The following is a 22,635-nucleotide window of genomic DNA, read 5'->3' as shown; positions in this document are numbered from 1 at the left end:
TACCCGTGGCATGATGGTTAGTGCGTTGGACTGTCATGCCAGAGGTCTTGGGTTCGATCCCTGCCTATGCCATCTAAAGTTTTTTCACGGGTACTGCCTCTTGCGAGGAATTGACAAATTCTCCAAGAGTAACTCTTGTCATGAAAAAGTGCTTTCTCAAATTAGCCGTTCGGAATCGGCATATAAACTGTAGGTCCCCTCCATTCCTGACAACATTACTCGCACACAGGAATGGTTGAGAGTTGTAAGTCACTAGGCCCTGGTTCTTCATGGACTGTTGCGCCACCCAATTTATTTGTATTTATTATTTTTATTATAGAGTGAGTTGAAAAGCCAACATGTGTACAAAACTGTAGAGTAGAACGAAAGCAGAGTTGTTACAATAACGTTGACAGCGTGTGCAGGTGTATGATTACAGATTCATGTTGCCTAAAGTTTAAGATGTTGAGGATGAGAATTTCAACGGAACGGAGAGTAAAACGAAAATTGTTTTTCTGTTACTGTCTGCTAACCTTATTTCGTTTTCTATATAATTCTTGTACAGATTCATTTACTTTAAGTTTTTGGATTTGGGGGCCAAATAATTGCGGGGCCTTGGGCCTGGCCACCAGGCCCATGCCTAAAGGCGCCACTGTGTTTTCTAACTTGATGGTCGAGATGCTCCCATAAATGATTTATTACATTCAAATCGGGGGACTGAGGTGGTGTTTTAAGCTGGGTTTGAACGTTATATAGTAGCCACTCTTTAACAACAGTTGTGGTATGTTTAGGATCATTATCTTGCTGGAAGACGAATGACCTAACTAAGAATAATATTTAGCGTGTGAAGATAAATTGAATAAAAATAAAATATATGAAAAGAATCATGATACTTATTTGTCCTATTTCTCAATAAATCCTTAATGACTGGAACTTTTTTGAATAATTGCAAGATATCATATATATCTCCCATACACAAATCTGGGCCCAAACAGAATGTAATGAACTATAGACCTGAGACCAATATGTAAACTTTCAGTGATTCCAAAATTGTTTGAAAAGTTAGTCTCCAAAAAATTGAGTTATTCTATTAAAATCATAATCTCTGATTCTCTGATGGTTTTATTGCCGGTAGGTCTACAACAACAAATCTTGCAGTTTTATGTGACTCGGTAGTTAATGGATTTGAAAACAGCTTGCAAACAGACATTATATTCACAGATTTTGCTAAAGCATTTGATAGGGTAAACCATGAGATCCTGATTTTTAAGCTATCGAAACTTGGCTTTCATTCTTGCTTTATCAAATGTATTTCTTCTTCTTTGAAAAATCGTGTTCAGTATGTTAAAATTGGAACAAACTTATCCAAACAAATTTCTGTTACTTCAGGGGTTCCTCAAGGAAGCCATATTTTACCGTTGATTTTCATCCTTTTCATTAATGACATTCCCTCCAATTTTAAATTTTCACAAAATCTGATGTATGCTGATGACGACAAAGTATACCGGTCTATTAAATCTTCAAAAGACTGCCTTCTTCTTCAGGAAGATCTTCACAAGCTGGCAAAATGGTGTGATGATAATAAATTGTTTCTGAATGTTGGAAAATGTCAAAGTTTCACTTGTCATCGGAAAATGTCGCCCATCATTTTCAATTACACTATTAACAATATATAGCCCTTGAAAGAGTATTTGTTAAGAAAGATCTTGGATGAACGTTTTTCTTTTTCGAGTCACATTGATTATGTTGTTAATAAGGCAAACAAAATGGTTGGATTCATAGCAAGAAACTCAAAGGATTTTTCTGATCCTTTCACATTGAAAATATTATACGTTTCGCTAGTTAGGCCAGTTCTTGATTATTGCTGCATTATTTGGAACCCTTATTATGAAATCCACTCTTTGAGACTGGAAGGTGTTCAAAGAAGATATACTAGATTTTTATTTTTCAAATCGAACTGGTCTATTGAAGTTCCCTCTTATGCTACTAGATGTCTTCTTTTTAATATTCAAACACTTGATCTTAAAAGAAAGTACTTTTGTATAATGCTTATCAAAGACCTAATTAATAATCGTACTAATTGTTTTCAATTATTGGAGCGCATAAATTTCTTTTTTCCTTGCCGAATTATACGTGTAAATTTTCATTTACGGGAGAACTTCTTTAGAAGAAATTATAGTATGAACGAACCATTTGCACGTTGTATAAGAGAAACAAATTCTGTGATAGGCCTTATAGATATTTTTGCAAATTGTTCAAGAGATGTATTTATGAAAGTCCTGAAAATGACTTTATTATTTAATAGTTAAGAAATGTTTCTAGTTTTTGCATTGTATTATCTAAAACTAATTGTTATTTATTTATTTATTTTTTTAATTATTATTTATATTATTCTACTATTAACATATTACATATAAGTATACATATTAGTCTGTAAGAGTTGTACTCTGCTTGATGAAATAAATACAAAATACAAATATTGTTTTAATGTGAAAGTGTTTACCTATATTTTTTATTTTTTTTTCTAAGGGCAAATAAAGTTATCTCAAATAAAATTCAGTTCGAAAGGCTTTATGAAATACCTCAAGAAAAACTTGAAATTGCCCAAGGATTTTCGAAATTGAAATTGCCCTAAGGAGGAAGTGAATTGCCTTTGAATGGAGTAAAAACAGAGTTAAATAGCCTAGGCTCACCTTCTAAGGTCACCTTTAGCTGGAGAAAAGTAAATTGAATAGATGAGTTCAACACTTAAAATTTTGCGCTGCATTTTTAGTGTTCGTCGTCTTCGTGTATTTTCTTCATTTATTGCAAAGATTGCAACGGAAATATTTTCCATTTTTAAAGACAAAAACAAATAGAACTAAATGGAAAGATGAAAACCGAGCTTATATTATTCTTTTTTCTTATTTTGACGCAAATTAGCTAGAGTATTTTTTATGGAAATAGCGATAAAATAATGATCGACGAAGAATTTTGAGACGCGACGCACGCTGCTCAAGAGTGACATATCAATTTAAAGCTTTCATTTGAAATTCAAGAGGTTATTTGGTGCACCTGGAAGACTTGTAGTCGAGTTTTGGACGAATATATGCTTTATAAATTATAGCCAAATCAGAGAGGGTACTAAACTTCTTGCATCGGCGGAGAAAACATAACCTAAAAACTTTTAAGGCTCTCAATGCAAGAACCGCCCATGGATAGTGGCATTGAGACAGGGTTGTGCTTTTGCGACAGTAGACAGCATGGAGTTTTAGGAGCATTAAATTCTATATGGTTTTTTACAACCCAAGATCAGAATTTAATGAGCCACATCCAAAGGACAAGAATGAAGATCTAAAACGAATATGAAAAGCTGAGGGTACTATCATCAGCGAAACAATTTTATATGCCTAAGTATATTATTTTAGTAAAACACTAACACGGATATGCATGTATATATTATGTATAATTATTTAATATTTATATAACTGTTTCAATACACGTAAGTACATATTTAATTTATGCTTAACTTAATAAATAATTTCATGATCTAATGTAGTATTGTATATATTTTAATATGATAAACAGAAGCATATTTGCAATTTGGTCCCAACAGTGAGTATAACATCAATATTGTCTTATAATATTTTATATTCTACTAATTCTTTAATACTTCATCAGCTGCGGCACTGATTTCTTTCCATGTGTAATCCATGTCTTCAGTCTTTGTAAAACGTGAGCAAATAGCCATCCGGAGGAAATACACTTCACCGATTTTCGACGGAACCATGTGTATATTACCACGGCCGTTTATACTTTTCAAAAGTATCTCGTTTGTTTCATTTGGTCCTTTTAGTCTGAAGCAAACCAAACCCATGTTAACTTCACCAACTATTTCGAAACGAGGGTCTTTTAGGCAAAGCTTTTCGAAATGTTTGGCGAACCCACAATGGCGCCTGATATGAGCCTGAATGTTCTCAACCCCATAAAGACGCAAGACGAACCAGATTTTTAAAGCCCTAAAACGACGACCCAAAGGTATTTGCCAGTGGCGATAATCTGGAGCAGATCCTTGCATATCGTGTTTTAGATAGAGTGGGTCGACATTGAATGCATTGACCAACCAAGTGGGGTCCTTCAGCCACATAGCACTGCAATCGAAGTTTACGAGCATCCATTTGTGTGGGTTGAAGTTAAATGAATCAGCAGTCTCAATTCCCTTCATTAAATGCCGGTATTCTGGACAAATAAATGCAGAACCAGCATATGCAGCATCAACATGAATCCAAACGTTGTGCTTGTTTCCAACAGGTCCACATTCAGCTAAGTTATCGAATGCGCATGAGTTAGTAGTTCCAAGGGTAACAACGGCCTAGAAAAGAAAAATGCAAAAACTTGTTATTTTCTAGTTTCCTTTTTCAGATAAATATTTGTGTGACTTTACATAAAATGGAATGAGACCGTCAGCGATATCTTTTTTGATGGCTTCTTCTAAAGCTTGACCTCTTAATGCGTTGTTCTTATCTGCTGGTATTGATTTAAGCTTAATGCCACCCAAAAGTCCAGCTCTCTCTACCGAAGAATGTGCTTGAGCAGAACTATATGCAACCAGCTTTGAAATAATAGTGTTGTCATCCCAATCAGGATGTTGTTCCTTTACTTCTAGGATTTTCTTGGCTTTTGCACCAAGAAGAGCAACTAAAGTTGCTTCACTTGCAGTACCTTGGATCACACCACCTCCCTTACCTCCTGAACAGGCTAGGAATTCAGCTGGGAGATCGAGCATTTTGCCCAACCAGTCCATCATAACAACCTCGAGCTCAGTACAAGCTGGGCTGGCAATCTGTTTTTAAAATAGAAATGTCGGTTATTGGTTTATTTCGAATTAAATAAAACGTTAAAAATGTACCCATGTGAAACCGATACATGCTATGGCTCCACTTAACATGTCTGCTACAATTGCTGGGTATGAATTTGCAGTTGGAAAATATGCATGGAACTTGGGACTGTGCCAATGAGTAACCCCTGGCATAATGACTCGCTCAATATCAGACATGACATCTTCCCAGCTGTCAGGCTTTAGGGGAGCAGTTTCTGGGATAAGAGGTCGAAGATAACCTGGCTTCACCTCGGGAAGTACCCGCCTGAAAAAAGAACAAAAGTAAATTGACTATTAAAATATAATTCCAATGTTTTATTAATAATGCAACATTCAGCTTTTGAAAAGATTTCAATGAACAATCAAAGTTTTAAAATGTTCCTTTTAGCAATCTTATTTAAAATTTAGTAACATAATAAATGTCTCTAAAATCCGTTCTTGAACGTCTGAAAATAATACAAATCCAGATTGAGGCTTAATAAAACTAAAAAGTTGAAAGTTTGAGCAGTGATATCTCCCGGCGGTGTTCGAGTGATGTAAATGTTTCAGTTATAGTTCTGGCGCCGATCTTTTTCAAAACTCTTTTTCGGATCTATCCAAAAGACTTAAACTTGTTTAAGGGACACCTGCCAAAACCTGGGAGTTTTACTTAAGGTGTGGACGAACGAAGGCTTTGTAAATTAGAGCCAGATTTTGCGGCGTGAGTCGAAGAAATCCTAAGCACCTAGCAGCATTTTTAGTAATATCGAATATGTGATCATTCCATAAGAGGTGAACTGCGATACACATACCAAGTATTGAAAGTTGATTATTTTCCTAGATGCAGTGCCACTCAAGGAATGCGGCATTGGGGATGGGTTGAACTTTAACAACAGGAGACAGAATTGAGATTTTGAAGCATTTTAAATTTTACACTGTTCTTCAGAAAAGGATGTGAATCTAGAAACCAGTATGAAAAGCTGAGGGTACTCTATTCACGGTTTAATGGATTAGAAGTTGCAGACAAGATATCGTTTATGAACACAGGGAAGAGAGTAGGAGGCAAAACAGAGCCCTGCGGGACACCAGCATTTATCAATTGTTCACAAAAAGCAAACACATATTGAGATTTGGAGGTCAAAAACTGTTGTAAAACAATTTTCTTGCGTTCACCGCAATTGAAATTTTCGTACCAAACACTGAATTTTTCGAACAAGACTATCTTTAGCGTTAAGGTACATTTCTCATTTGGTGGGTAGAAAAATAAAATTAGGTGGAGCAACAGTCCATTAAAAACCAGGGCCTAGTGACTTACAACTCTCAACCATTCCTGTGTGCGAGTAATGTTGTCAGAACTTGTGAATTCAACTTTAGGTGGCATAGGCAGGGATCGGACCCAAGACCTCTCGCATTACAGTCCAACGCACTAATCATCATGTCACGGGTACTATTTGGTGGGTATGTATTACAAAAAAAAAAAACAGAAAACCTACAAGTAATGGAAGAGGATGTGGTCGAATTACAACCGATTTTTATGACCTGACAATTGAAGATCATGAGTTGGACGATGTGTGGTTCCAACAAGAAGGGTCAACAAGCCTTACAACCCGAGCAGTTATGGGTTAATTGCAGGAGGAATTATCCGGTCGTGTTTCCACGTTTCACGTTTTACCGAGCTTAGTGGCTGCGTTCAGTCTCAGCAATATAGAGTATCCGGATAACTTCTTATTAGTGTTTTACGTTTAAATGAACAGCTCAAATCAGCTGAAATGTCAAAAAAGGAATTCAAAGCTATCACTGAGTTTTTGGTATGTGTGAATGACAGAACAGCTTATTCAACGAAAATGGTCGAATTTAAAGGTGTGTGGAAACTGATTTGAGGTTTTTTGGCAAAAACTAAATGAGTTAATAAAATTATTTGCTGAAAAGTTTATATTACAATAATTTGGGCCTCGAAATCTAAATGGCTGTCTGATTTTTGAGAACAGCTGAAAGTTGTTTTTGTTTTTTCGCCTTCTTTGTTTCGATTTCGTGGATTCTATCTTGATTGTTATTAGGTATTTTAAAATGTGAGTTAGCCTTATTTTAACGATAAAGGCAAGCAAACAAATCGACATAAATTTTTTGCTCACGTCACGTTTATGATGAAGAAAAATATGGGCATTGCAACGGGAGCACTCGTCGTCCCTGAATATCAGGCTAAAACAGGTGAACTGTGAGATAATATTTCAAAAGTTTTAAGTACATTTTTTTCTTTTAACCCTATCATGCTATGATTTTTTTTAAGGTTTGGAAGGATTTCAAATACAACATAAGAAAACAAATTCGTCACAACACTAAAAGCAACAGGTGGTACGCCAAATACTCAATACTCGTTTTCTTCCCTAAAAGAAGACATAATACAGTTCCTTGATATGAAGGCATGTGAGACTGGGATGGATGTGTCTTCATATGGGTGCCAGGAGAAAAATCGTCCCGAACAAATGGACCCGAGTGCATATCACTCCAATGAGAATTCAAGTCCTAATCGAACCACTTCTAGTCAAAATGTGAAAGGTAATGAACAACCAGAATACTAAAAACCTCAGCAATCGTGGAATTTTGAAACATTCGTGACACCAATTTCACAACCTTTTTCAAAAACATCTGTAACAACAACCAAGAAATATTTTGGAAATCTGTCAAACCAAAAGTGTAAAATCACTGGAATTTAGGAAGAAAAAGTCAAACCAAAAGTTTCAAATCACTGTAGGAAGGAAGAACTATTTTCTCTTCGCCGCGAAATCGTAACGAGTCGAATTTGAAAGGTCAAATTTAAAACGATCCGTCGCGAACCTCCTAATCAGGTCCCAGCCAATAACTTGTCTATGTTTTCGTTTTGGGTTAAAAAAGTTGTCAGTTCAATTATTCTTAAAAAGTTTAAAATTACCAACAATAATTTTCATATAAAGAAATAGTTTAGTTTGAAAATCTAGTTTTTCAGTCGGAAAAAAATTTTAGTAGCATTTCTTAAATTTTTACAAATTGGATGAATGAAATTAATTTGAGAGATTTCTTTGAAACCGAACTTCAATTTTTACAAAATTTGCGTACTATTTTTTTTTAGAAAACTTTTTTTTCTATGACAAAACGGACAGTTGGGTTTTTATAAAAAAAAAACTACGGAATATTAAAAGCAATACTTTCTGTAAAATAAAAAAGTTTGAAGAAAACATTTTTAATTTCTGAAATGCTATTTGAGTCGAAGGTAAGATTTTACCAAGTTGCATTGTTTTGTTTAGGTTTTTATTTTTTGTAATAAAAACTGTCAATTCGATTTTCCTAAAAAAATTACTGAATGTTGACAACAATATTTTTTAAAAGATAAAAGTAGTTTAAAGCCAATGTCTCATATTTTTGAAAAGGTATTTGAGTCGAAAATCAATTTTTACCAATTTGTATTAATATTTTTGTAAGGTTTTTATTTTTTGTAAGAAAACGGTCAATTCGATTTTCCTCAAAATTTTTCCGAATGTTTAATAGTTATTTTTCGTCGCACAAAATTGTTTTAGAGATAAAATTATTTTGTATTCGTAAAATTTTAAATTTTTTTGATTTATAGAAAACCTAGTACCTAATTGGATTTTTTTCAAAAAATATATATGCTTGGTATCACGTAAAGATATATAATATTAAATGTAATTCAAGTCTCTAGCGTGTGCGGTTCGTAAGATATTTATTTAAAATTTGTTTGGAGGGATATCTTTTCTGGTTCTTGAGCTATGGACAACGAAAAAAACATCGCGAACGTGCGGACTTACGAACACACAGACATCTTTCTAAAAATCTTTTATTTCGACTCTAGGGACTTTGAAACGTCGAGAAATGTCAAAATTTTCAATTTGACAAATCGGACCTATTACAATAACTTCCTACTGGAAAGAGTCAAAAAAGCTACTGTAGCTCTCTTTTCTTGCAAAAAAGCTATAGGTAATAAATGGGGTTTAAAACCAAGAATCACGAATTGGCTATACACATCGGTAATCAGACCGATTTTAACGTACGGTGTGGCAGTATGATGGACTGCTTTAGACAAAGGTATAAAGAGGGATAAGCTAAATAAACCCCAACTTTCAGCTTGCCTTAGTATAAGCGGATCGCTTCGCACGACCCCGTCTGCGGCCCTGTACACCTTGCTCTACCTAACACCTCTTGACACATTTAGGAAACAAATAGCTGCAAGCTCTGCTATTTGCCTCAAAGCTTCGTTGCAGTGGACTAACAACAACATTGGCTACTCCGTAATTCTAAGGTATTTAGAATCAATTCCAAAGCACACAGATTACACCATCCCCCAACTGCAATTCGACAGAAACTTCCAGATTTCTATACCAGATCTTTTTGGGAGGATAGGACATTCACGGAGGATGAGTCAATCCATTTTTACACAGATGGGTCAAAACAAAAGAAGGGGTTGGTGGAGGTGTGTACTCTGAACAACTGAAATAAAGTCTCTCATTCCGCCTTTCCAATCATTGTAGCGTGTTCCAGAAGAAACTTTTGGCGATAAAGGAAGTCTTGTCCTGGCTTAAAGAAAACGTGATATCAACATCTGATATCCGTATTTTCTCTATCAAATCTTTGGACGCCGCCGCGCCGTCTATACAAACTCTATAACAGTACATACTCGTAACTGTCAATCATCTCTAATGAAGATGGCGCAACCGTTTCACCTTTGCTGGGTGCCGGGCCATAGAGACATTCCAGTTAACAGTACAGCCCATCCTACCACGTTGGGCAAGTTTTGGCATACCAATCGCTACTTGTAAACTGCTACGAATGTAAGACGCTGTGAGGATGGCAGGTACCAGGTGGAACAACATCACCACGTGTCAAGTCACAAAAAACATCTGGCCAACACTGGATTTAAAACGTTCAAGGTGCTTGCTCTCTCTAAGCACATCGCATATAAGCTCGATAATAGGTGTCATAACCGGACATTGTCTAACAGGAAAGCACGCCACGAGACTAGGCGTATTCTCAAATGACTTGCAGAAGCTGTATGGACGAGGAAGAAGAAACGGTTCTTCATCTTCTCTGCACATGCCCTGCCCTAGCTCAAGAATTACCAAAGAGAATTCTTCTCTAACGTTTTAAATCATATCGGTATAATCAGCCTCTCACGTTTCGTAAGGGACTCAAGCTGGTTCCATTGAGCTTAAGAGGAAGCCTCAAGATTCATGTGGTATCACAATGGGCCATTAAACTGGCCTAAGTGTGTCCGTTTCCATCTTAGACAGCCACTATAACCCTAACCCCCTAATAACTTCCTATAGAAAGTTAATAAATATATTTACATTATTGTTATGTAGTACGTTATAGACTGTCATTCTAAAGGTTTTGGCTTCCTGCCTGTGCCATCTAATTTTTTTTGCACTGGTACTAGTTCTCAACGGACTGTCCCGCCACCTTGAAGTGTTAGCTTTACTTAAGTAAAGAAAAAAACCGTTTAACTTAAAAATAAGAAATGGTTTCTATTGTTTCGCCAAAGCTGTATTAGTTATTTATAGTCTCACGAACGAAATCAATCATATGATACTTTTAACCTTCAAAATACTTTTATAAAGGAGATATATATCTTATACCTACTTATACTTTATTTTTCAATATAGGCATTAAATGCCTTCAAGCTAATAATATTATTTTTTTGTTTACAAAGTAAATCTACCGAATCAGAGTACCTAAGAAAAATTACCTTCAATTAAAAATATAAAAGCTATTAAATTTATGAGCTCTCACCTAACCTCACAACAAAAACCAAAACAACAGTCACTGTCTCATTAATTCTATGTCAAGGACGTGCTGGTAGGTAAAAGTTAGTTAACCTCCACGGATGAATCAGTAAAATGTTAAGTCTGCTCTGCTTGCTAAGAATTCCCTAACATTAAATATTTATATTAATAAAACCGGGTGATCAAGTTGTTGGCTTAGTTAAGCGTCTAAGCAGTAAATTTACAAATGAAGTGCTTAACACAAATTTAAATCTTTTATTCACTTTTGAGTTCTTATTTGAAAACAAAACAAAGCAAAACCGAACTAAAACAAAAAGGTAGACAAAATGTATCTTTTGATTTTTATTCACGAACTTAATTTCATTTACTAAGATAATGTAATAAGCTACATATAAAGTTAGTTTTATGGCCTCTTAAGTTGAATTTTGTTGTAGTTTTTCTAAAACGGTCAGTTAATGAATAAAACAAAAATAATGTAAGGTAGGCATAAGGTCAAGCTTAACTGCAAAATGCTCAGCAAATCACTCACTTAGTTTAGGTTTGATAAAATCTACCAATAATGTGAATTCATACAAATTTCTAATTAATATAATTAATTATGTCAATCTTCAAAACACAACACTTAGCTGTAGTCTTTGAGACGGTCTAATTGTTTTGTAATGTATAGTTAATTCAATTGTAATAAGCCTGTTCTCTGAGTCAATTAACCAATGTAATTTGTATTCGATTTCACAAATTTCTAAAACTTTATTTTTACCTGTCTCTGATGTTTTCCAAATATTCTCCAATATAATCAATCATAGATTTGGCAAAATCCTTGAACTCTGCGACTTCCATGTCTATCTGTAAAATAAAATGCAATGCAAGACAAACACAATTAAATCACAACTTTCAAGCTCTAACTAAAGATTTTAAATTAAAATTAATAAAGTGTACTTAACATTGAAATATCTAGATCCATGAATCACGATTTTACAACAGAAACAGGTGTTGTTTATTTATAAATTGCTTTTTAAGAATATTTTAAATCTACAACTAATTAAATGCGCATAAATAGAGTTACTTATAAAATATGAATAACATTGTTTCATGGATGCTAGATATGAAGGTTAAAAACTTTCTTACACTTTTATACTCTTGGGTATGTTGAACATTATTTTCACGGTCACTGTCGACCTTATCAGTTAGTAAGCTTTTACTCATGATAAAAATATATACTTTGAGTTAGTTTTAGATGAGATAAGCGTTAGTTCAGCTGATAAGCAGAATAATAAAGAAAATGCTTTGAATTAAACTTTATTAAACTTAATATAATAGTAAAAAATAAATAAATGTTAAAATATTTGCTGGGTTCCTTTTTCTATAGATAATTTATCTGGAATCGTTGTACTTAATGAACTTTTCAAAAACAGTTTAGCTGGTAAAATTCACTTTCACAAAGTGTCGCTCTTGTTAAATATTATTAAGCAAACACATCTGACAGAAATATTTGCTCAGTTAGTCCAGACCCTAATGTTTCGATCTTACTCAGAATTAGAACACGACTAAATTTGTACTCCATAAGGGTTTTCATCTGCAGTCTACTTCATTCCTTGAGCGACCTTCAGTTACTCGTGTAGAAAGTACTATCATAATATTGTTATTAAAACACAACTTCTCACACAAATTATAAGCTCATTATGAATTCTTGTTATCTATATTGTTTGGCAATAGCACTGTTTGAATAGGGAAAAAATTGCATATAAAAGTAGTTTTAAAATCTTTAAATTTTCTCATAAGCTAGAAGACATATAACAATCTTATTATCAATGTTCATCAATAATTAATGAAGTGCATAATTTCAAAATAATGAATAGCTAAAAAAAGAATTAAGAAAAAAACATTTTCTAGAGAAAGAGGCTAGAATGCGACCCACACTGATAACTTCCCATCTCGTCTGTCGTTTTGTCTTGCTTAAAAGTTTGTAGGTTTTCGTGTTGGGTTAAAAAGTTGTTAGTTAAATTATTCTTAAACATTTTAAAATTAACAACAATATTTTTCTATAAATCTATTTTTGTTAAATAGATTTCTATTCAAAAAAATGGTTTATTAATTTTATTAGCATTTCTTAAATTTTTATAAATTGGATGAATGAAATAAATTTGAGAGATATCAAGAACCGAACATCAATTTTTACCAAATTTGCCTTCTATGTCTTGTAGAATTTATTTTTGTATAGAAAAATAGACTTTTGGATTTTTATAAAAAAACTACTGAATATCAAAAACAATATTTTCCGTGAAATAAAAAAGTTTGAAGATAATATTTTTAATTTTTGAAAAGCTTTTTGAGTCGACAGTAAATTTTTATCAATTTTTAGTATTGTTTTTTTTAGGTTTTTATTTTTTGTAAGAAAACTGTCAATTCGATTTTTCTCAAAAATTTACTGAATGTGGACAACAATATTTTTTTTAAGTTAAAAGTTGTTTAAATCCAATATTTGCCAGGATCTCAAGGCAACCTAGTCTGAGATCCAATTAGCGCTGTAGTGCGCCGTTTTGATACCAAAAACTCGTTTGACCTTTGATTGAAAGGAATAGATTGATAGAGAAGCTTCATAGCGATTATGTTAGAGCCATTTTGTCGCATTGAGAAAAAAGATTAGGTCTCTAATCTTTGTCTCAGATAGCTCATCAAGTTCTTGAAAAAATGCTTTTCCAAAGTATTTCATTCTGGTGTTTGCCAAAGCAGGACATTTGCAGAGGAAATGGATTATGGTTTCACTTTCTCTTTGGTCACTATAGCTACGGCAAAAGGTGTTGTAAGAGATACCCAACTTCTCTGCATGAACTCCTATAGGCCAATGTCCGGTACAAACCGCAACAATCCTGGCTATGTCTTGCCTTGGCCTGCATAGAAGATCGTTTGTACGGGTTTTGTTATAGGTGGGCCATATCTTCCTAGATATAATGCAGTTGGGTAAATTGCTCCACCTTCGATTTGATTCAGTTTGGTAGATAGAAAAGATTTTACCCTTCATAGCACCAAGAGGAATGTTAACGATTTCCGCAAGTGAGCTATGAAGGACCGGTCCTTGCCTGGCTAGCTCGTCAGCCCGTTCATTTCCCACGATACCACTATGGCCCGGAACCCAGATCAAGGTGACACCGAGGTTAATATTCAGGCTCGCAAGATCATCGCTACATTGCTGGACCAATTTCGACACGAGGTCATCCTCCCAATCTTCTCTCGATGGGAAAATAACCTTAAAACCCTTACTAAGGTAAGTAGGAGTGCAGTAGTCATTGTCTACCAAGATAAAATCTGAGGGAATCAATTTCGTAGTGTTGCTGTGACCATAAGGTTTTGACAACCAGCTATTTGATTCCTTCAGCCTAATAGCGCTGCAGGAAACTATGTATTTAATAATTTTCCAATTTTGAGTAATGTTTTTTTAGGTTTTTATTCTTTATAAAAAAACTGTCAATTCGATTTTTCTCAAAATCTTAACAGATGTTAAAAACGTTTCTTTTCGTCGCACAAAAAATGTATTGGAGATAAAATCATTTTGTATTCGTAAAATTTTTGAGGTGACAAATCTTTTTTCAGTTTTTTTGATTTATAAAAAAACTGTTAATTGGATTTTTTTTCCAAAAATATACTTGTTTGGTATCACGTTCCAATATATAGTATAAAATTCAATTCAAGTCTCTAGAGTAATTGGTTCGTGAGATATTCGTTAACCAAAATTTTCACCTTTTAATTTAAACTGCTATGGTAAAGAAACACCCAATTTTCTTGAGATCCCTTTCTGCATCTTTCTGCATTATTATCTGTATAAAAAAATGTATTTGAAGTCGATATCTCTTCTGGTTTTTGAGCTGTCTAAAAAAATTTGATTTCGACTCTAGAGACCTCAAAACGTCGACAAATGTCAAAATTTACAATTTGACAAATCGTACCCATTACAATAACTTCCTATGGGAAGTTAACAAGTAAGTAACTTGAAACAATAGTTTTGAAAGCAAGTTTTTGACAACCTACTATTTACTGAAAGCTTGCTTTATACCTTCAGGTTTTTTATGTTGCCTGAACCTATCAACAATACATTTTTGAAAAATGACATCGCAAACGAGATATGGCCTGAACCTGCACAATGCTTTTTGAAAAATGACACCGAAAACGATACGACTGACTGCGGTAATTGGGGTGAATGATTCACAAGAATGTTTCGTCATTATTTAAATTAATTTATTTAATAAATCTTTCGGTTGAAGATTTATTTACTGAATATTTTTAATAATGTATTATAAATTTTATATTTGACTTTTATCTGTACGTGCATACATACAGTGGTAGACACGAATTTAGCACATTGAAAAGAGTACAAGTATTTTTCTACTTTCAATTCTTTATTACTTGCAAGTAACGGTTCATTTTTGTGTTGTTACTATGACTTCCTTATATGGTAATTCAAATGTGTAAATGATTGAAAAGTAAAATACCGTTTTGCGAAAAATGATGATTGTTTGTGATTTGCGTTGTTTTAAGCTGGATAGAAATTTAGCCCGTTTTGCAAAAAGAAAATAATAATTTCTGAGGTAATTAAATATTCCTTTAATGATCTATATAAAAAAAAATAAAAAAATAATTAGTCATGGCAAAAGGAAAATGGTGCTCAAACAAAAAAAGCAGTCTGATCTTGAAAATGAAGTCAAAAGTGTGGACGGTAACAGACATTTCTTATGGCTGAAACACATACACGCTTCAGCTTCGGCTTCGCCTGACGTTTACGAGTTCAACCATAGGAATTCAATACATGCTATTACAATAGAGCTTCGACCTCACGTTTCGTTTGACAATCGTAAGGAAAAGAACGTAATGTAACGTAATGTGACTCCAAACGGAAGCTCTAGTTCAATTATCTGAACATTTGCTTTGTCTGACAGCTCTTCAGCTGTAAAAAATGTCAACAAACAAAATATTTGCTCTTTGAAGGGATGAAATAATAGAAATGTCATTCAAAGCAACCTCAAAGCAGGCCTAACGTAACGCAGACGAAGCCGAAGCTGAAGCGTGTATGTGTTTCAGCCATTAGTTGTTAGAATGCTCAAGGAACCTGGTTTATAATGATCTTCATCATTTCAAAAAGTATGGAGTGATTGAAAAGGTTAAACAAAACCCGCGGGCCAGAAAAAGAACTCCAAATGAAGATAGAATTATTTATAGCTTATAGACCAAGGATCCGTTTAGGACCTCCAGTGCCATTCGAAGCGAACTTTCAACGGCCTATGGAGTAAATGTTTCCTCAAGAACCATAAGACACCGATTAAATGGAAACAATCTCCGTGGGTGCGTTGCTCAGAGAAATCCGCTTGTATCAAACAAAAATTTGAAATCTAGGTTACAGTTTGCCAAAGCTCACCTAGAAAAACCAATAAGTTTTTGGTCTGGGCTGCTTTTTCATGGCACGGCGCGGCGTTGGCCCCATCGTAAAAATTGACACCAAAATTTAACAGAACGTGTACGCTGAAGAGAATTTGGCGTTATTATGGCGCTTCATGAACGACAACGACCCTAAACACACTTCAAAGTGAAGTGTGCCTTCCAAGTTCACCTTAGAGGTGAATAAAATCGACGTTTTGAAGTGGCCAGCACAATCACCCGATCTTAACCCGATCGAGAATTTTCGGAATGATGTTGAACATCACATTGAGCAAAAAAAAAAAACAACCAATTTAACACAATTGTGGCAGGATATTCAAAATGCTTTTTATGCAATTTCAAAGTCACGATGAGAGGCTTTGGTTGAAAGTTTGCCAAGAAGAATTGCTTCTGTACTGCAAAATAAAGGGTTCCCTACCAAATACTAGGAAAACTTAGAATTGATGACAGTAAATAAAATTTTATCAAGAAACTATTGAATGTGGTTAATTCGTGTCCAGGCGAAAAATTGATCTCTACATTCCATACTTTTTTCTTCTTACAGATGTTAAACATATTTGATGAAGTACTATGAAAACATAGTACTATGTATTTATTGTAATGGAAATAAAATATAACTAATTTCAATATAAGAAAACAAATGATTAAAATTAAATGGTTTTTATTTTCTTTAACAAGTGTGCTAAATTCTTGTCCGCCACTGTATGTACGGACAAAATAACTTTTTCTTCTGTTGTACAAACAAAACAATACCTTTTTTAAAGGATTAAGATGTATTTAATTTAAATCTCGCATAAAAATCAAAAAACAATCAAAAACAAGGGTTTTAAGACTCAAAATACCTATTAACATTTTTTGGAAATTCTCATTAGTTATGAGTCCGTATATAAAGTTTTGAGCATACCTTAACTTTAATTCAATTTTCATAGTTTCGAAAAATATATTTTGGAGTGAAATTTTAGTGCTTATTTCAAAACCAAACTTTAATTTTAACTATTTGCTCAAGTTTTAAAAATGCTCTTTTTCAACAATATTTTCATATATTTCAAAAACTTGATATAATAGAATTGTTTAGACAATAGAGTCGTTTCAAGAACAAAACTTTCAAACCGTTTTGCCCTTTTTTGTTAAAAACCAATTTAGCATGAATGATTTAACGTTTCTTTAAGATTTTTGTAAGACAGGTGAATATTATAGGCAATAATATAAACATTTCAACTGAATATTGAAGAAAAGGATTATAGATTTGGAAAACCGGTACGAATTTTATTAAAAAAACTACTTCATAAGTTTTAATAGTCTCAAAAAGCCTTTTATATGTAAGTGTTTTTTTTTTCGAATTTTAAAAAAGTAATATCTCAAAAACCTGACTTGATACATTCATTTTGCAGTTGGATTTAAATTAATTCAATTAAGGCCATCAAAAACCATTGAAAAAGTACAATTTTATTGCCAGTAAGAAACCTTGCCGAACAGTTATTCATTTCATGAAACATTTTCCACAAAAGTTTGCTAATTCCTTTCAGAAGATGGTCTTCTCGACTGAATGCCAACAAATCAAGTTGATTGTTTGTTTTGTGATGAAAAAATTATGCAAATATAAAATACAATATTTCCAGTAAATTGACAGTTTAGGGAGTGCGTAAATTGAATTAAAAATAAAATTCACACAGCTGCTTTTTTACATAATTTTATGGATATACATAAACACTTGATTTCGCGAAGGTTTGAAAGATTTAAAGGGAGCACATAAGAAAAGTGTATGTATACGTTCTTACTTCAGATCTAGAGTTCCTGAGTGGTTACACTTTAGGGCATTTCAAGGAACTGATTTTCGTCTCGTTCATATTAGACAAGACTTCTTTTATAATAAAAATAATGACATTTTGAGCAATAACTCCATTAAGTCATTGATGAAAATAAAATAAAAAAGTGGCTCCTCTGTCGATAACAATCTTAAGAAAACTAAGCACAGAATAACATCATTTTAAAGTCAATACCTTCATTAATTTCCGAGATATCGAGAATCGAATATGAATTTTTACCAATTTTGCGTACAATTTTTTTTTAATTTTAATTTTTATGAAAAAAACTGAACGTTGTGTTTTTATAAAAAATTTACTTAATGTCAAAAACAGTTTTTGACATTAGTTTGAATTTTAGTTTTTTATATTTGTTTATTTTTTGTAAGAAAAGTGTGTTCCATTTTTCTCAACATTTTACTGAATATTAAAAATTATATTTATTATAGGATAAAATTATGTAGTTGGAAGCCAATGTCCATATAGCGTATGATGGGAATCAATTGACAAGAGCAGTCTGGCTCTTAAGGAAATTGAAGGAGCATACAGATGCAAGCAGTTGAGCAAACTCTTACAATCAATAGTTGAAGTCAAAATATCACGAATAAACATGACACTATACATTTTTCTTCTCGACTCAAGATTTTGTATTTCAAGTAATAGACATTTCGAGTTATAAGAATGATGGAAACCTTCTATATTGTTTTCAAAAATATTTCGAAGAGCAAATATGAGAAGTTTTTTTTGAAAATTTTCAATTCTCTTTTTATTAAAATCAGTTGTAGAGCTCCAAACAACACAGTTATATTCAAGAACAGGACGCACAATACTGCAATATAGAGATTTAATAGTGTAAGGGTCCTTAAATTCCAATGAGTTTCTGAATCCAAGTAAAGAATGTAAGTTGAATTTCAATTTAAAATCAAATACAACACCCAAGTCTTTAAACTTTTCAACAACTTGTAACGGAAAATTATTTAATGAATCGTTTGGAATAATATTTAACAAAGTTCTATTCTAGGCCATACAAGCACACTTGTCAACATTTAACAAAAGATCATTTGACTTGCACCAATCAACAAATGAATTTAGATCATTTTGAAGCAGAAGACAATCATTTAAATTAGAAATTCGAAAAAAGAACTTTATGTCAACCGCATACATAAGACAATGAGAATTTTTAAGAACATTTGGAAGATCATTAATAAAAAGTAAGAATAATAAAGAACCCATATAACTACCTTCTGGAACACCAGAAGTTACTTTAATCTCTTTTGAGAAAAAGTCCCTGATCTTTACATATTGTTCTCGACCAAGTAAATATGAAGAAAGCCATTGAAGTAGCGGTCCATGGAAGGCATACGCTTGAAGTTTTTTAAGAGAATGTATAAATTAACCCTGCTAAATACTTTTACAAAGTCTGTATAAATCACATGAACTTGTTTTATTTCTTGTGAGAAAAACTGTCAATTCGATTTTTATCAAAATGTAACCGAATGTTAAAAATAATATTTCTTATAAGATACAATTAGATAGAAGCCATAGTCTTAAATTTTCGAAAAGATATTTAAGCCGAAAATCAATTTTTACCAACTATTATTATTTTTTTTTTTAGGTTTTCATTTTTGGGTAAAAAACTGTCAATTCGATTTTTCTCAAAATTATACTATATTTAAAAATTTAATATTTTTTTCGTTTTTTTTTGATTTATGAAAAAATTGTTAGTTGGAAGATTTCTAAAAATATATTTGTTTGGTACCACGTTACAATACATAATATAAAATTTAATTCAAGCCTCTAGCGTTATTGGTTCGTGAGATATTTAAGGTTAAGCAACCTTTTTTTTAAATTGCTATGGTAAAAAAAACACCCACTCAATTTCCTTGAGAGTCCTTTCTGCATCTTTCTGCATTATTATCTGTATGACAAAATTTATTTAAAGTCGATATCTCTTCTGGTTCTTGAGATATGGACGACGAAAAAACCGTCGCGAACGTACGGACGTACGAACGTACGTACACACGCACGCACAGACATCCTTCTAAAAATCTTTTAGTTCGACTCTAGGGACCTTGAAACGTCGATAAATGTCAACATTTTCAATTCGACAAATCGGACCCATTACAATAACTTCCTATGGGAAGTTAAAAACTGTCAATTAGATTGTTGCCTTAATTTTTCCAGATGTCAAGAACATTATTCTTCGTTATATTAAATTATTTTGGAGATAAAATAATTTTTTCTTCGTGAAATATTCGAAGTGACAATTATTTTTTTTTCAGTTTTTTTATTTATAAAAAAAAACGTTATTTGGTTTCTTTTCAAAAATTATGTATATCAGTTTGGCATCACGTTACAGTATATAATAAAAAATTTAATTGAAGTCGCTAGCGTTAATAGTTCATGAGATATTTTGGGTTGACCATAATGTTACTTAAAAAAAAAACCCTCTCAATTTTCTTTTGAGTCCTTTCTGCATCTTTCTGTGTTATTATTTGTATAGCAAAAATTATTTAAAATCGATTGATTCTTGAGATATGGACAACGAAAAAAGATTTTTGAAAGTACGTACACAACTCTCTAAAACTCTTTTATTTAAATTCTAGAGAATTTTAAACGTCGAAAAATGTCAAAACTCTCTGTTCGAAAAATCGGACCGATTACAATGACATCCTATTTAAAGTTAACAAAGAAATTTCATATCTGTTATATGTTTTTTTTTATTTTAATATTAAAAAAAATATGTAAATTATTGATTTTTGCTTGATTTCCAAGTGAGAATAAGTTTAATACATTTTTTGGAATGTAATAAGGAAACTATTAAGACCTCATAGCTCAAACAGTCTTTTGTAATTCTTGTGTAATTTATTTTTTCTGTCTCACTTGTTGCTTTGAAATTACGCTTCAAATTGGACTCAAACTCCACTCTGAGAAATGGTAAACCTCTTACAGGTAGATATGGTAAATTGTATACCTACTTCTCTACACTATGATCGCATTTGTTATGTTATATTTGGCTCTCAAATTGCATTTCCTAATTACTGTTAATGTTTTTAAATTCCAATAATGTCAAAATCCTATAATTGTATTTTAATTACTTCTTTGGGATAAATATTAAGCAGGTACTTTACTTATATGTTAGAAATCAGAGCATTACCTTGAAGCATTCAAACATTTTGGAATATACAAGTTATGTGTAATGCATTTTGTTGTAACATTTTGTAGCAACATTTGTAAAGATTCAGAACATTATCGTAACAAATATACATGTCTACATATCCATAGTTGAAAATGTATAACTAAACACTGTTAAATTAACAAAGTTAAGTACCTACAGACCCCAATAAATTTTATTATTATTATGTACAATCTACTGGAATTAATTTAATACAACTTTTCTCGGTTTAACAACAATATAGTAGTTATTTATCTACAAAGCTACTTATTAATGAACATTTAAAATTCAAAGTGTTAGTTTCAAAGAAATATTTAAATCTTTGTGACAAATAAATAAACGTGAATGTCGATTAATAAACGTTAATTTAATTCATCCAATTTAATTTGTTTCAAATCATTGTTTTTTTTAACAAGCTATTGGTTGCAGTTTTCATGCGAATTCGATTTGTCACTTTTAAATTCTTAAAAATATTTGTCAACATTTAACTGGTTTATCCACCAGATACACATTTAAACTTTGTTCACACTTAGATATAAGTTCATTTTAAACCCCACAAAACTTATAATTTAAAAGGTTCTTTTTTTCTGTTATTTGACTTACAATTCTACTATCACCCAAACAATAAAATAATAAACCAGCAAAACAAAAAATCAAATCAAATCAAACTTACTTTGTTTCAATTAAAAGAACTTAAAAATCAATTAGAAAAAATAATATACACTTTGTAAATATTGTTTTGCACGAGTTTTTGGCGTTTTTGTGTGCTGTGGTATGAATTAAATACAGATTTTTGATATTCACGGTATAATACGAGAACGACACGGTCAACTGGACGTTCGAACACTTACTGTGCCAATAAAATGTATATTCGAAGCTTTTAAATTGTAATTCAGTTTGGTATGTATCTTTTTGCTTGGTTTCAACTTCATACGGTACGGGGTGTTGGCATGGCATGGCATGGCATGGCAAAGCTAATAAGTCGAGAGAGTCGAGGGTTTTCTACATAAAACCTGTAGGTAGGTAGGTAGGTAGGCTTCTGTTGGTGATGATGACGCTGGTTGTAAAAGTAGGGAAAATCCCCTGACTTCTCAAAAAAAGCACCAGTCCACAGCACATCACACAATACATTTTCTAAATGTCTTTAACACACAATTTATGTATCTAAATCTGTATCTTTGTATATATCTACATATCTGTAAGATGGGACAGAACCAAGGGTGCTCTCTCTGTTAAACTAAAGTGATAAGGTGAAATCTTACTCAGTTAATGGTTTAGGATTGATGGAGATGAAGATGGAGACAGGGATAGGGATGGAAATAGGGATGGGGATGTTGGATGTTGGATACACATTTAGCTCTCGAGTTCAACAAGTGCTTGAAATGATGACTTTGATTTATGCTTCTGTGGGTGAAAAAGAATGAATGATAAAGTATGGATTTATTCTATGATGGTTATAGAAGTTATAGTACTTGATGGAACTAAAGAGATACAGAAATTATGTATATGTATGTATTTAGGATTCGTAATTCAGAAATTGATTCAACTAGTGCTTAAAGCACGTAGGAAATTGAATTTTAAATTGGTGGACTTTAATGTGAACTTTTGTTTTAATTAGTTTTTATGTACATTTTAAAAATATGTACA

General features: G+C 32.6%; 1 protein-coding gene across 2 annotated transcripts; it reads right to left on the bottom strand.

Moving 5' to 3' along the window:
• Positions 1 to 3,405: 3,405 nt before the first annotated feature.
• LOC129948764 (aromatic-L-amino-acid decarboxylase) lies at positions 3,406 to 21,852 on the bottom strand. Of its 2 annotated transcripts, XM_056059768.1 has the most exons (6): positions 11,978 to 11,994; positions 11,713 to 11,842; positions 11,345 to 11,430; positions 4,868 to 5,102; positions 4,403 to 4,801; positions 3,406 to 4,330 (listed from the first exon to the last, which is right to left on the bottom strand). In XM_056059768.1, the coding sequence occupies exons 2-6, from the start codon at positions 11,788 to 11,790 to the stop codon at positions 3,617 to 3,619; spliced, it is 1,512 nt and encodes a 503-aa protein (XP_055915743.1). In that variant the 5' UTR covers positions 11,791 to 11,842; positions 11,978 to 11,994; the 3' UTR covers positions 3,406 to 3,616. The 2 variants fall into 2 exon arrangements, with proteins under 2 accessions (XP_055915743.1, XP_055915744.1); XM_056059769.1 differs by lacking the exons at positions 11,713 to 11,842; positions 11,978 to 11,994 and adding an exon at positions 21,662 to 21,852.
• Between the last annotated feature and the right edge of the window lie 783 nt (positions 21,853 to 22,635).

Source organism: Eupeodes corollae, chromosome 3, assembly GCF_945859685.1.
Source record: "Eupeodes corollae chromosome 3, idEupCoro1.1, whole genome shotgun sequence".
Lineage (NCBI taxonomy): Eukaryota > Metazoa > Arthropoda > Insecta > Diptera > Syrphidae > Eupeodes > Eupeodes corollae.
Note: the sequence above shows the minus strand (reverse complement) of the source record. Positions and strands in the feature narration are given on the sequence as shown.